At 46.1% G+C, this 16486-nt stretch overlaps 1 protein-coding gene across 1 annotated transcript in view; it reads left to right on the plus strand.

Annotated features, from left to right (window-relative positions):
- The first annotated feature begins 524 nt into the window (after positions 1 to 524).
- The window catches only part of LOC306998038 (NACHT, LRR and PYD domains-containing protein 12-like), a 54529-nt gene continuing 38567 nt past the window's right edge, over positions 525 to 16486 (plus strand). Inside the window, exons 1-3 of the mRNA XM_079611770.1 lie at positions 525 to 809; positions 3022 to 3149; positions 4507 to 4611. Coding sequence (XP_079467896.1) covers positions 3091 to 3149; positions 4507 to 4611 — 164 coding nt within the window. The 5' untranslated portion in view covers positions 525 to 809; positions 3022 to 3090. The remainder of the gene's footprint in view (positions 810 to 3021; positions 3150 to 4506; positions 4612 to 16486) is intronic.

The raw sequence follows: 16486 nt of genomic DNA on the forward strand, positions 1-16486 counted from the left end.
ATCTATTTATTTGGAATATTGCAACAATAATAACCCCATACAGCTGATCTTCAGACTCACTTCACAAGCTTTTCCCCGTTTTATCTGAGGAAAACTACTGTCAAATACACACTGAAACTGTCTGATTCATTTCAAAAGACACCATATTTGATGATACATTTGTATTAAATAAAAAAAACATAGAATCCAGACAAATATAAATAAAAAACAAACTTTAGCGAAAAATAAAAAAATGTTGGGCCCTAAATTAAAAGTTAGCTTGGGCTACTCTGTGGAGTTTAATTGTGAACAAACAAATTATGGATTCAATGTATAAAAATACAAACCTCAGGATATCAGTCATTTACAATATCCAGCATCTTAGATAATAATCCAGAAACAGGGAATTTAACAGATGCACTGTTGAAATGTCTATTTAAGAGGTTTTAAACAGGATTTAGAGATATATGTGGTATAATGTCCCGCTCCAGTGCAGTAGGTGTCGGTGTGCAACTGTTCAGCTGTTACAAACCCTCCTGTAAAACACACGAAGAAGAGGAAAACGAAAGCAACAACACCTGTAAACACCTGAACCTGTACCAACGTTGCTCACTGGATTTGATTTAATCTATGATCTAGAAAACATTTCTACAGATGTCAATTTAGCACAATGGCTACCAAATATAATAACACTCGCGACCATTTATGTGTTTAATCCACAATCCATCGAGACCAGCAAGAGATTCTGAGAACGACACGCGCGGACTGACAACAAGCGGAACTGAGTTTAAAATACTTATAAATTCACTTCTTAGTGGACAAGACTGCAAGTAAGTTTAATACATTCTTCATTACAGTCGTTTATAATTATTAGGAACTGCAAATTGTACATTAAGCGTGATTTAAATGTGAAGTTACAGAAGCTGTTCTTCTGCTACTCCGAACAGAAGAATAATCTGCCAGAAATGACAATCTTTTGAAGTAGAAACACTACAAAAGGAGAATGGTTGAGAAAGGTTTATTGAAAACAAATATTTTTCTAAAAAGTTTAATCCCATTTCCTCTTCCGTGTTCGGCTGTTGTTTTCGTGATGTGAAATCGAAAGTATTTTTGAAGCAGACATTTACAGTAGACAGACAGATGAAGCCTAATGCCAATGAACAACAATCTGCTGTTATTAAACTGAATATTTCAGTTCATATAACAATTATGATTAACAGTTATACAGTATGTCTATTATACTTCTGGTTACTTTTACTTTTTATCAGTTATTTTAGGATCATAATGAAATCAACCACCATTGTGAACTTGAAGTAATGATTAAATGACAAACGATTCCACAATTAATAAAGATTGGGTAAGTTACTTACCGTAAATATGAGTGTAAAATTATATTATATTGTAATAGAGAATATATCAAATTTCTGTTCCCAAATTAACTAATATTTAGAGTCAGTTAAACTCATTAAACAATCAGAAAAGATTAAGACCATTCGTTATTTTACGTGGCAATATATTTGTTTGTAACACTTTGTTGTTCAACTTTATTTTATACATTGTTTTTGCTGTTGTTGATGATAACTCCGCATTAGATAAGCAGGGCTCGCAAAATTTCTAAATCGCTGGTAGCCCTTCGGGCAGGCACTCTTCAGATTTTGGTAGCCCGAAATGAATTTTACTAGCCCACATAAAAAGACAATTTTTAATGTAGAAAATTGGTTAGGAGTCAAAACATGAATCAAAAACTTTTTCAAAACACAAATATCAACAATTGGATATAAAATAATCAAATTAGAATCATCAATACAAATATACATCTGGTTCTCTGAAGTGAAATGTGTGTGACCAGTGTGGAACATGAATCTGTCTGTGGCTCAGACCCCAATGAGGGTATGATAAACATTTTTTTTAAAAAGGTAACACTTTGGGTTAGGGTCTAACGCTCACAATTAACTAGTTTCATTAACATGCAGATGGCAGGGTTTTATCATCACTGAGGTCCCAAATGTGATGTAGACTAGTTAGGGGTGTTCGGGGGCCAATCTGCAATAATTTTCTCGGCGGCCCGAGGGGATTTTGATTTCTCTGATCTACATGTGCATTTTAAGATGTTTTGAATGCCAAAAAAATTGGACAACAATAGCTTTAAAACCATGTCACACAGCTGATTATTTTTCTCTCCTCATCAGCATCACTCTTTTTCTCTTTGTTTTTCTCTTGCTCTGGCTATTCCCGTCCTAAAGCTGAGCTTTGACTGATCCATCCCTCTTTCTTTTTCTCTCAGTCTCCTCATCTTGCCCTGTCTCTTCCCCTCCTAAAGCTGAACTTTTTTAATTTACTGAAGGCTACAAATTGTAATATTAATTCTCAACATGTACACATTCGTTATTAATATTGTGCCTAACAAGATGAAAACGGCTTTGTTTCTCGTCCCCTCACAATGACAGTAAACGAAGTACAAGTCACGTTACAAAGGCCTATTTTCAGTTCAAAATGGCGAAATTAGACAAGTAAATTCATTTGCTTGATAATTTGTCATTTGTTTAACATTTATGACCTAAAAAAAAAAAAAAGTCAAATGTGAAATATTTAGTTTAGCTACTTACATTATCGCACTTGACCATAAACTGAAGCGTCGAGTCGCTCTGCTCAAATTCGCGCTCAGTAGCTTCTGTGAATATAAATCCCGCCTACTTTGATTTGATTGGTAATCTCTAATATTCTGACATTGACGAGCAGTGACAGACCAATGAGGCTCAGATACATACACACACACACACACACACACACACACACACACCCTGTCCTCTGTTTCTGACGTGCGCTCTGTTCGGCGCCACTGCGGATTGAAGATGAAGAACGCGCTGAATCTGATTATAACAAGACTGAAGCGAACACTAGTTCAGATAGCCCGTCGGGCAGGCCGGTTATGCATTTTGGTAGCCCGACTGGAAAACACAATAGCCCCGGGACGTCGGGCGGGCGATTTTGCGAGCCCTGGATAAGATGTGGTTCATCTGTGTAAAATGGTGTGATTTGCAGGTGATGCTGAAGGATTGAGTGTTGCAGAAAGCAGTGCTGGTCAGTTTCCAGGGTCAGTTTAGCTGCAGTATGTCAGAGGAAAGAGGAAAGGACTCTCTCTCTCAGATGAGTCTCTCAGAGAAACACAGGTAAGACTGCGTCTGTTTCACACTAGCTGTTTAAACTCCACTGGACTTTGTGTTTCCCTGTCAATATCACAACTTTAAAGCTGCAGTCCGTCGTTTTTCCTCTTTGTCGCCATCTCTGTTCGAAATCTGCAATTGCAGTTATTCGCGGAATTATTAACTGTGCGTGGGTAGTAAATCGGCATGAAACAGCGCGGATGAACACAATGTATTGAGGCTGCCGCGTCGCTGTGGATACTGTAACGTTACTGTCATCAGCAATCTCAGAGTATACTTTTTGAAAGTGTCAACATTAGAATTTTCATCGGAAAATGTCATCTGAACAAGTAAGTAACATTCACTTTTGTTCTGACCAAATTCGGGGGGTGGGGGGAAGCATTGCAGTAGCTATATCATGCTGATTAAATCTAACGATTGCTTATATCACGTCAAAACGTGAAAAATATATATTTTTTCTGTAGCCACTCTGAAGTCCGAAGTCTTTGGGTTTTACAACTGGTGAATCTCCAGTTGTCACTGGTGATTGTGGCTTTAAACTTTCGGGATCCGCCATACCAAGTGCTAAGCTAAACCTCCACCTCCATCATCCACACACGCTAGCCGGGGACTCCTTCTCTATGTGTACAGATGTGACGTAATGACGCAAAGACATGCTCGAAATTCCCGCGGAAATCCACCAGTACCACTGGAATTAAAATCATTATTACAAGCTTACCGTTTTGAATCGAGGTAAGGCAAGCAGATCGTTTTGAACACTGGCTGGTAACGTTTTTTTCCAAAAATTTCTTTTTTGATATTTTTAAACCCAAAAAAGTGCCGGACTGCAGCTTTAAGCATTGCTTTATATTTGCAAATGCTTTGCACAGCTTCAATTTTGAACTTCTTAAATTACGCTTAAAAAAGCTCTGCTTGCTTTATATAAAATATCACAGTTAATCATTTAATAACGTTCTAGACGCTGAATTAATCAAAATAAATGACTTTAGTTTTTAGATTATAAAATTATTGATATACATTAGAAAACAACTATACACTTAATTTAATTCAAGTATGCTAACAAAACTGTGTCGCACAGACATTTCTGCTCTCTATTCTGTCAATAAACAAAAACTTGACATGTTCTCTTAAATTATGGTCAACTATCTTTTAAATCCTCAACATATTTAATCTCACTCATGTATATTAAAGACATTTTTAAACTAATGTGAGCCAGTAAAATAAAATGATGGTTAACTATAAAACTGTAAATTGTCTGAGTGTGTGTATTTCTGTGGAGGATTAGATAAAGACACAGATGTGTTTCAGACACAGTTGATCCTCCTTTACTAAAGTGTTTTCTCTCTGTTCTTTGTGTGATCAGTGTAAGATCAGGCTCACATGTGTCCAGCTCTGTGTCTCTGAAGAGTGACCGGTCTAAAGGTTATCCACCAAACTTCAGTGAGAAAACACCATCATCTAATAAAAGGTATTTTGTGTGTTTACATTACATTATGGGGTTGTATTATTTGTCCACAGTGGTGTATGTGATTGAACTGGACTGAATAAAACAATAAATCACAATAAAACTCAATTCCTGGGAACCTTATGAAACTCATTCCAGTAACACAATTACACAGGCAGCCACAAGGAGGCATAAATTAAAGGCAAAAATAGATCATGCAAATAAACATGTCCATCCTTCCAACCTTAGTCATAAATTAACAAATACACAGATATACTGCTAGGGTACTGGAGAGGAGATTACGGCCGATAGTAGAACCTCGGATTCAGGAGGAACAGTGCGGTTTTCGTCCCGGCCGTGGAACACTGGACCAGCTCTATACCCTCTACAGGGTGCTGGAGGGTTCATGGGAGTTTGCCCAACCAATCCACATGTGCTTTGTGGATTTGGAGAAGGCATTCGACTGTGTCCCTCGAGGCGGCCTGTGGAGGGTGCTCCGGGAGTATGGGGTCCGGGGTCCTTTGCTAAGGGCTGTCCGGTCCCTATACGACCGGAGCAGGAGCTTGGTTCGCATTGCCGGCAGTAAGTCAGACTTGTTCCCGGTGCATGTTGGACTTCGGCAGGGCTGCCCTTTGTCGCCGGTTCTGTTCATAATATTTATGGACAGAATTTCTAGGCGCAGCCAGGGGCCGGAGGGTGTCAGGTTCGGGGACCACACGATTTCGTCTCTGCTCTTTGCGGATGATGTTGTCGTGTTGGCCCCATCAGACCAGGACCTTCAGCATGCACTGGGACGGTTTGCAGCCGAGTGTGAAGCGGCTGGGATGAGAATCAGCACCTCCAAATCCGAGGCCATGGTCCTCAGTCGGAAAAGGGTGGCTTGCTCACTTCAGGTTGGTGGAGAGTTCCTGCCTCAAGTGGAGGAGTTTAAGTATCTTGGGGTCTTGTTCACGAGTGAGGGAAGGATGGAACGGGAGATTGACAGACGGATCGGTGCAGCTGCTGCAGTAATGCGGTCGTTGTACCGGTCTGTCGTGGTGAAGAAAGAGCTGAGCCGCAAGGCGAAGCTCTCGATTTACCGGTCAATCTACGTTCCTACTCTCACCTATGGTCATGAGCTTTGGGTCATGACCGAAAGAACAAGATCCCGGATACAGGCGGCCGAAATGAGCTTTCTCCGCAGAGTGGCTGGGCGATCCCTTAGAGATAGGGTGAGGAGCTCGGTCACTCGGGAGGAGCTCAGAGTAGAGTCGCTGCTCCTCCACATCGAGAGGGGTCAGCTGAGGTGGCTCGGGCATCTGTTTCGGATGCCTCCTGAACGCCTCCCTGGGAAGGTGTTCCGGGCACGTCCCACCGGGAGGAGACCCCGAGGAAGACCTAGGACACGCTGGAGAGACTATGTCTCCCGGCTGGCCTGGGAACGCCTCGGTGTCCCCCCGGAAGAGCTGGAGGAAGTGTCTAGGGAGAGGGAAGTCTGGGTGTCTCTGCTTAGACTGCTGCCCCCGCGACCCGGCCCCGGATAAGCGGAAGAAGATGGATGGATGGATGGACAGATATACTGCATTTGATTACTATTTGCAACATTAAACCTTTTCAAATGAGATTAAGTATTGTAGCAATATTGACTTTGAGTATAAATTGGGGAAATTAGCACTCAAATGTGAAATTAAATATTCATGGTTTTGACGAATTTTATTTGCATACGCTCTAAAATGGTTCCAAATATGGGCTTATACCGTTTTGACCATATGAATATGTATCAGGATCACTCCGGACAATATACATACAGAGAAAAGGAATGATCTTAATCAGTCGTACTTGGAAATACAACTTTTAACCATTAATGCGTATAACATATAATATTTACCTCAACACTTCGATCCGTTTAGTTCTTGGCAAGCAAAATTACATCCATATGGCCATTAATGGAGATAACTTACCCTCCAAGAGATCAGATCGGGAATATTTAAACTATGCAATGTTTAAAAGTGTGGTAGAGCGTTTTTAAAAGGTAGCATAGAAGATCTGATTTTCAGGGATTTCAGATTTTATGGATTCATAAAACACATGTGAACTCAGGCAAAGATTAAATGAAGTTTAATAAAAGACACATTAAAGTACGTACACGATCAATCTTAACAATATGCATAAACAAGACAAATGATTATAAAACGATTACGTGGCGTGTATATATAGTAACATGATATTAACCAAGAGATGGAGAGAGAGAGAGAGAGAGAGAGAGAGAGAGAGAGAGAGTGAGGTATGAGAGAGATGAGAGAGAGAGATGAGAGAGAGAGAGAGATTGCAGTTTAAGGAATACTTTCAATAATCAAGAGACCGGAGGATTCTCAGACAACCTTAACTAGCTTTGTTTCAAAGATCAGATTTGGAATTAGCCTACTGTGTTTGTCGTTGGAAAGTCGACTGGTGCGAGCGCTGTTTCTTTTGGAGCCTCGCGGGTTTCCGGGTTGCGTCACGTGGTTGGTTTTACGCAGAGTGGAGACGCTAAGCTTTCGCTCGTTAAAACGCTGGATCAAGGAAGTAGCTTTAAAACTTGTATAAAAATAAAGACTTAGTCTTAGAAACGGAAAGTAAACGGAGAGCAAGGCTCTCTGAAGCGAAGTTAAAGCTATGAGTTAGAGAGACTAGCCGTTTAGACTAGAACTAGAGACTAGAGTGGGATTGCTAGAATTGTAGCGCAGAAGTGAAGAAGAGCGAGAAGACACAGAAGATGGACACGTCTCCAAAATATGAATGAAACAGGAGCACGCCCATTCTGAGCATGGGAGCCAATCACGAGTGGGAATTTTTGTGGCGCCAAGATTCCCTTTGTCTGACGGCACGCCTATTCAGCGCGTGGGGAGAGGTCAGAATTTATTCTGACATTATTCTACACATCGGTAAATGTTTAATACTGCATAATAGATTGTTTCTCAAAACAGATTCGGATTCGTCTAATTCCCTGGTTTATAATCATACCAAATTTGATAGAGTTTAGATTAGGTTAAAGAGAGCTATATTGATTTTTGGGTATTATGCGCTTCTACTGGTTGTTTTAATCCGGAAAACGCACATTCTACGTCAGATTCTGCATGCTTGTTAATCGCCGTTTCAAACAGAATGTTGCATTCTCACAAAAGCGTTTTTTCTCACTTTTAGAATTCTCGTGCGTGTGTTTCTGTTCCTCACCCCCCCCCCCCCCCCACCGTGTGTGTGTGTGTGTGGGACGAGGGGGCGCGCAGTTGACTTGTTGACCTAAAGGGGTGTAAACATATGTCTGTGTGTGTGTGCGTTGGCTTTAGAACAATACATGAATGGAACTTTCACGGCGGGGAGTCCGGGCTTGAGAGACCCCAGACGCTGTGGGCATCGTTACGGGACGATAAATTAAATTAAAACCCCAGGATACCTCACCTTATCTAGGCAGAGAATCAACTAAAAGCTTTCAGCACGCGTTAATGTCTCTGGCCAAAAGGGAAGAAGACAATTTGGAATGCATTAAATCACAAAGTCTGTGTTTTGTCTAAGTTTAGCAAAATGTCAAGAAACCTCTTAGCCATGCAATAAGTCAACAAAATAGAAAATGTATGCTTTCATCTATCACCATCTGGCAATGGTGCTACAGTCCCCCCTTTGTTCGGGAATGTTCATCGGATGGACGTTTGTCGAACAACGATTATCACAATGGTCAGATGTCAGGTGGAAACTTTTGAGGTTGACTGATGCAGGTGGTGTTTAAGGCTGAGTAATCAGCTCGATGAGATTGGAGGCAGTCTCTGCCGGGTTGTCGTCTTTCTGAGGAGTGCGACGGAACCTTACGGCCACCGCTTGGCTGAGTCGAGCAGTGGTGCTTTGCATCTGGTTGAGGCGTCTGTACAGAATAAAGGCCACGATCATGGAGATGGTTTGGCCTATGACGGCAGAGAGGCAGATTGCGGTGTCAGCCGCGGTCCAGGTTTGGACGACAGGTGAAGTGTCCAGGATGGGCATTTGGGACAAAGCTTGAAGGGCGGAATCCAGTGGAGCAATGTCAATAAGTTGTCCCCCCTTTTGTTCAATCCACTGTTCCAGTGCGGGATCGAGGGTGAAGTTTTGGTCCTTGAAGAAGGATGGGAGTTCAAGTTCCGACTGGTATTCTTCACTTGGGAGATGGTATAAGGCCAGATCATCGAGGTGGAGGATGGCTCCTCGAGGGACTTGAATCCACATGCTCTGGTTTAGCAGGGCAACCCGTGTGGCGGTGTCATGTTGATCGTAGGTCAAGGTTGCAGTCCGAGCTGGCGTGTTGACGAGCCAGCGGTCACCGACGAATTCGGCTTGCGTCTCGGTGACCTGGCTACGAGGCGTGGCATCGGCTGGGCAGCGGGTATCTCCCGCCAACTGTTGAAGACCACAGATTCCATCAGTGTTGTCTCGGAGGAAAGGTTTGCTAGGGCAGAGGTAGTGAATGTCTTTGGTGAGCGTACACATGTGGAGGTTAGGAGCGAGGTAGAGCTGCGGGTTGCTGTCGTGGTATGCCACCACCTCGGGAGTCTGCACCCGGAACCGGGTGTTGCTCTTCCAAAAGCCCACATTTACAATGTCTTTGAGTCTGTAAATCCGGCTTGACTCGATGATCGGCAGGTTCAGTAAGAAACCCATCTCTCGTTGTGCTGGGTCGATGTAGAGTGGAATGGCACTACCCAGAGAGTAGGCAAGGTGGACTTGTAAGGGATCTGCAGGTGTGGTGATGGCGGATGCCAACACGGTTTGAACAAGGCTTAAGGGTACCAGGTATGGTGGAATCCTACCCATGGCCAAATTGTCTATGGAGGAGCTTACTTCCCGGAGCATGTCGTTCATTAGTGCTGTGACTAACTGCGTTTGGGAAAAGTCATTTTGAAAAACAGTGAACAGCTGCTTCATGGAGTTCACCGTCTGGTTCAGCAGGACGCTGTGGGTGTTAAGGATGGTCACTGTTCCTCTCAGGGTCTTCCCTATGGTCTGTAAGGATGCGCTTTGGATGGTGAGTTGTTCTTTCAACTGTGGGAGTTCCGTCCGGATCTCGGCCACCTGGCGTTTCACAGTGGCGATGTTGACGGTGTTGACACTTGACATTCCGATGTTGAACAGTGTACCAACCGCAGCAGCGGCTCCGAGGAACCGTTTGGAACGGCGGCCGTGGCCACCTAGCTCTGCTTGGGTGACAGTCATCTTCTCGAGCTGGCTTAGCATGTGTTCGACGTCGGCTTCGGCGTGGTGGAGGGCAGTCTCGGTCCATCACTCCGCTGGGGGAATGTGCACGGTAGACGTTTCGGGGGTCAAGTCGCACGTACACCTTCTGTGTGTGGGTACGGCAGTTGGTGATCAGAAGCCCAGGTTGCTCCCTCAACACGATTCCAGAAGCCTGTCCTGGAGAGATGACGTCGGAAGGCGGCTGGCCTTCGGTTGACTGGACCCACAGGATTGCGATCAGCAGCAGCAGCATTTCTGTTACAGGCAGAGAGAGTAGGAGAGGTGTGGAGAAAAGGGGGAGAGAGAAAGAAGGCAGATGTCAGCGGGGCTGTCCCAGGATGGAGGGACAGTTTTTTTTTTCATTTCTTCGGAGGTGGCAGCTGTTTCAGTTCGCATTGGCCCCTCCCTGTCTGATTCTGCTAGTGGCCGCATATCTTTTGATCTGATTGCGGTGGACCCATTTGAGAACAGGTTCTTTCTGTCCCCGATTCAGCTTGATTTGGTAAGCAACAGGGGAAAGTTTGTTCACAATTTCGTGGGGTCCTGTCCAGCGTGGCAGGAACTTTTTTGACAGTCTTTGAGTTGGAAGAGCGAAGTTGTAATACAGGACCTTGTCGCCCACCTCGAGTTCCTGGTGTGATGCCTTCCTGTCATAATATGCTTTCTGGCCCTCAGCACTGTGTTGCAGATGTTGTTGGGCAAAAGCAAAAGTCTTTTTCAAATGTTCGTGCAAGTCTTCCAGGTACTGGAATGTGGTGTAGGCTGTGACAAGGTTGGAGTCCCCCGGCTGGTACAGCAGATGTAATGGCAGGGTCATTAGCCTTCCAGTCATGAGTTCAAACGGGGACACCCGCGTTGATTCTTGTGGGGTTGCGCGGATGGCCATTAGTACAAGGGGAAGTTTCAAATCCCAGTCTTTTTGGTTAGTGGACACATATTGACCACCGTCCGGTTCGAATTCTCAACCTGGCCTGAAGCGATTGGATGTCGGCTGATGTGCAGTTTGGCTTGTACCCCCAGGCATCTCCAGATCTTTTGCATGATCTCAGCAGTGAAGTGGGTACCCCTGTCAGAGTTGACTCTCAGTGGCAACCCGAACCGTGAGAAGATGTGGTTCATTAGGAGGAATGCCGTGGTTTGGGCTGTGTCGTTCGGTGCGGGAAGGCACTCTACCCACTTGGTAAACTGGCATATGACAGTGAGAAAATACTTGTTCCCCCTTGTTGATCTGGGTAAGGGACCTACCCAGTCGATTTGGAGGTCTGACCACGGGAACGTGACACCTCTACGCTGTAGTGGGGCCCTGTGATTTGGGTTTGATGGTTGGAACTGGCAGCAAACCAGACACTCTCTGACATACTCTGCCACATCTTGCTGCATGCCTGGCCATTATGCCACTGTTTTCAACGTGTCATACGTGGCTCTGGTGCCATGATGGCCCGCACATGGATTGTTGTGTGCGTACATCAGCATTACCCCCTGGTTGCAACGCGGGACCACGAGCCGTGGCGTAGTGGTGTCGTCGGGTGCAAACCACAAGATGTTGTCACGCACACGCAGCATGTGTCTAGAGTTGTACAAGTGTCTCAGGTCAGAGTCAGTAGTGAGGGCTGAATCAGCGATAGGGAGGCTGGCGGGGTCAGAGAGGTGGTCAAAAATTGTCTTTACGGCCGTGTCAGAGGCCTGCATGTCAGCAATGTCATTGTTGGAGACTTGCGGAGTTAGCGACAGCAGTTGTGAGGCTGGAGCTGGATTAGGTGTGAGCCGCTGCCTGCGAGTTATCACTGCCACATCTGGGAGAGGTGTGGTGGCAGGAGGAGACCATGGGTCGCCGTGCAGAGCACCTGCTTTTGCTAAAGCGTCAGTGCGGTCATTAAAGTCTTTGTCTTTACCAGGCAGCTTGGAATGACCTTTCACCTTCTTCCAGTACACTGTCACATTGTGTGTGGTCGTGATGTTGTCACATGCTTGAAACAGGTGTTGGTGTTTCACAGGTTTGTTGTTAGCTGTCTTGAACCCATTTTGTTGCCAGGTTGGGAGATGGCACACAAAACTGAGTCTGGTATAATTAGAGTCTGTGCAAATGAGAAGTTCTTTGATGTCATGGGCCGATGCGATTTGCAAAGTGATGAGGATGGCGGCCACTTCGGCGTACTGAGACGACTGAGGGCCTAGCTGGATGCTTTGCGGGGGACACGGCTGGTTGTTGACAAACAGAACTCCTGCACCTGCTTGCAGGGTGCCCTGATGGTTGTAGGAGCACCCATCGACGTAAGCTGTGGTCATGCCTTGACACGCATGCTCATCAAAGTACCTGTGGCAGGACAGTGGGGGCTGTGTGGGCTCGGGTGTGTCCATCACAGCAGCAGGCGAGTTATCAGAGCAGTTTTGGCAGGCTGCCAGGCCATCGCCCAGCGCAGACTTGTGTTTCTGTGCATAGCGAGCCTCAACATTTCTTCCTTGAAGAGCCATTAACCAGGCGGCAATGCGTGAGTTGGTCACCACGCCATCACGGATGCGTTGGCTGTTGAGGAACATAACATGCTGGTGGCAAGTCTCTATGATAACTTTCTGGGCACCAATGTAGTTGGAAAAACGCTGGATGGCCCACACGGTGCAGGGCAGAGCTTTTTCACAGTCTGAGAATTTGCATTCTGGGGGAAGAAGTGTCTTACTGGCATATGCGACCACCTTCTTGTCTTGGTCATGGCGTTGGTAAAGGCCAGCACTTAGACATTGGGCAGAGAACCCAACCTCCAGGAAGAATTCCTTTTGCGGATCAGGGTAGGCGAGGCATGGGGCTGAGCACAAATGTCTTTTCAGTTCGGTCATAGCGTGTTCTTGAGCTGTAGACCAGGTGAAAGGTGTGTCTTTTTTCAGCAAAGTTGTTAGAGGTCTGGCAATGTCGGAGTAATGTTCAATGAACTGCCGGGAATAATTGCATACCCCCAGGAAGCTTCTCAGCTCCGAGACGTTGGTGGGAGGCTTGATATTTTGGACGGCATGAATCCGACTGGATTGTGGTTCTATGCCGTGTTTTCCGATAAGTAGACCCACGTAATTGACTTTAGTTTGACACCACTGACCTTTGTGCAGAGCGATTTTGGCCCCGGCGGTGGTTAGCTGGTTCAAAACATGGTCAATCTCGTTCAGGTGGTCGGCTACCGTTGTGCTTTTCATAAGCAAGTCATCGACGTAAATCAAGTTACCTCTCACTCTAGCGTCTGGGCAGGCTTTATTCAGGAAGATGTTGAACTCAGCAGGTGAGTTGGCGTAACCAAACGGGCACCTGTTGAAGGTGAACTGTCTGTTGCCAAAAGTGAATGCCAGCTTGTGTTGGTCGTCCGGATGCACCGGAATGGTCCAGAATCCAGAGGCCACATCGAGGGTAGAGAAGATGTTAGCTCATCTGATTCTGGGAATTTCCTGTTCAAGCTGTGTCATGGGCCATCTTGACAATGGCACCTGTTTGTTCAATTGTCTATAGTCAATGGTGGGTCTCCATTTGCCGTTAGGTTTCAAAACGTGCCAGATGGGGGCACTATAAGTAGAGTTGCAGTGACGAATAACACCCTTTTCCAGCATGGATTCGATGATCTCTTGTACTGGCTCGTGTGAGGCTATGGGAATTTTGTACTGCTTGACAAAGATGGGAGGAGCCTCAGGGGGTGTGGGTATACGCACAGTGTGCAGGGTGGTGAGCCCGCAATCTAAAGAGTCTTGTGCAAAGGAGTCTTTGAACTTGTAAAGGACTTGTCGGAGGTTTTGACGGTCCGTGTCATGCTGGAGCGCGTTGGCGTTCTGTAGAATTTGCTGCACTTGAGTTTCAAAGCTGTCAGTAGTGTCAAGCGGTGCCGGTGCATCAGTCTCGGTGGCCTGCTGGTGGGAGACTGTGTACACAGAGAGATGTTGATCCTCTGTGAGCTCGGTTCTGCATACCTGTTCTTTTGGTATTGACATGACAGATGTGATGGCGATGAATTGAAAGGGTGCAGTGAATAGTGTGTTGTGTGGATGCCTTTCCGTCAGCAGCGCCTGTGGAATAGGCCCAATGACAGGTAACACAAGTTCAAAGTCATGAAAGTCTTGGCTGATTAGCCATCCCAGCCGAAAGGCTCTGGGAATGCAAATGTCAGTAGCTGTGCAGTTGTTGAACAAGATGTAGAGTACACGGGAAGACACTTCAGTGAGTGGTGTTGCTTCAAGTGTGAGTCCGAGTTCCACACATTCAGGGGATGGCTGGAAGTAACCCAGCGTGTGGTTGAGAGTTTGACCACAACGCAAGTTAAGTCGGACAGCGACCCCTTTGGTGTAAGCGGGTACTGCGGCTTCCTGTTCGTTGATCAGGGTGCACACTTCTGGAATGGTTTGCCCTGACAGGAGATTGTCATAGACAATGGGCTTGGGTGTTTGCAAAGTCAATGGGGCCCATATCACTTCATTCACAATGTCTATTTGAGCCCTTAGGCGCACCAAAAGGTCTGCTCCGATGTAAACATCATGAGGTGGGTCCGGCAGGACCAGGAAGTAGTGGGTCAGACACCGGTGGTTCCATTGCAGATGCAAGGCGCATATCCCTTTTGCTGTTGTCATGGATAATGACTGAGAGTTCAGGGGAAAGCGTGTGCGTTTACTGGCAAATGGTAAGTCTGGTGTGTTTTCAATGATGGTATTGAAGAGTGACAGGCTGATGGCTGAGTTGTCAGCATGCAGGGCAAGGACAATGTCTGTTGTGGTGACATCTTGTAACTGCAGGCTGGACTTGACCTTGGGACAGTAGGTGTCAGAGTTGAGGTTGGCTTTGAAAGTGCAGAGTTTTGAACTTGAGCTGTGCTGGGAAGTTTGGGGAGTTCCCGGGAACTCTGAGGACTGACAGTCCGTCGCTGTGGCAGTCCCCGTGACCTCGTTGACCTCACTGTCTGGGTCACCAGACTGGTGTGGCTGGAGTGGCAGAGGTTCACGCACTTGAGCCCATACCTTTAGTTGCTTGAAGTCCAGTAACGGTTCGAATCGATCCAGCAGATCTTTGCCAATGAGAAGTGGGTGAGTGTTCATGGGAGACACATATATGGGATGTACCAGACTCATCGGACCTATGGTCAGGTGAATGGGAGCGATGTTTCGTAGCTGAATGTCATTTTGGCTGTACGATTGCACATTCATCTCACAGGTGTGGGAATTGAGAGTTCGATTCTGTCTTCGGGCTTCACATTTGAGTTTTTCAAACAGCTGAGCCGAAATCAGCGTGAGGTCGGAGCCTGTGTCGACCAGGGCTTCGAGTCGCATCTCTCGTTCCAGGGTGATGGTGAGATACAGCTTACGGGCCACCCCTTTTTCGATCAGATTACCCAGGAGCCTTGGTGTGTGGGTATCGATCGCTAGGCAGTGAGGGTGTGACTTGTGTTGCTCGTTGTGGGTGCAGATGAGCAAAACAGCACTGTCTGGTATGTTGGCAGGAACATGACAGCTGTCAGCTGTCAGTTTGGTGTCACTGGTGCTGTCATTGAGTGGGACAACAGTGTGTGTCAGAGTCTTTTGACGGCAAACAGTTTCTTGAGGTCCTGTCAGCTGTTGGTTGGCACTGGAAGTGTCATTTTGTGGGGAAACAGTGGGTTCAAAAGTCTGTGAGTGGTGAACTGTGTTCTGCAGTTCTGGGTCAACAGGAGGATAGAGGTTAGCAGTGTTGGTTTCAGGCCTTGGAGGTAGTCATGCAGAGTCCGGCTTCCGTTTGTCATCCTTCTGAGAATTCTTTTTCAGGAATTCTCTCAGCATGTTTAGAAGTTCAGCTGAGTCAGCTGTAGCGGTGTTGTTTCCTTTGGAGGTGGGCTCTGGCTTGAGCTTACCACCACGTCGTTGAGCAGAACTCTGTGGACGATTCTCAGGGCTTGTGGTTCTGGGAGAGGCTGGTTGGCGTTTCTTGGGTCGCCGGCTTTGATCCCAGGTGTTCTCACCTGGGTGGTGGTGAGCAGGCCTGGGCCGGTCACAGAATTCTTCAGCACGCTCTTGGCGTTGTCTGGTGTGGCCCCCTCCACGACCACGCTGCCCTCTGCTGGCTTGAAACGGTCTTGACTCTCTGTTGGCAGACTTGTAGTTGTGCTGTTTGGCGCCCTCTAGTGGAAGTTCTGGAAAGGGCTGAGAGACAGCGTAAACAGTGGGATTTTTAGTCTTTTCAGAAGCAGTTTTCTGCTTAATATAAGCCTTGTGGGCTAAGTCGGAGTTGCTGTGTGTTCATAGTCTTAGGGCATGCTAGCACACCCAGGTGATGGCTAATGGTTGGATGCAAGTTTCTTAGGAACAAAGTTCTGAAATTCACATCTTCCTCCATGTGAGACTCATTCAGGGCTCCGAAGTAGGACTGTCTGAGTCTGTTGTAGTAGGCTTGTGGGGTTTCCAGCCTGGCTTGCTTGACGTCCAGTGCTTTGATGAACCCCTGGTCCGTGTTTGGATCAGAAAACTCACGGACCAGAGCTTGGCGTAGCTGTTGGTAGTCCATTTTGACAGTGTCTGGTTGTCGATCCAGGAAGCTCCGTACGTCATGGCTAGACGTAATCCTGAGGAGGTACAGTTTGTCCCAATCTGTGACGTCGGGAATTGTTTGTAGATGAAACTCCACATCTTGCAAGTACAAATGAATGTCACTACCACCTGTTGGCTGTGGTGAGAACTGTGGAATGTTCCTTGC

Source organism: Phoxinus phoxinus (assembly GCF_949152265.1).
Source record: "Phoxinus phoxinus genome assembly, chromosome: 5".
In the NCBI taxonomy this organism is placed as follows: domain Eukaryota; kingdom Metazoa; phylum Chordata; class Actinopteri; order Cypriniformes; family Leuciscidae; genus Phoxinus; species Phoxinus phoxinus.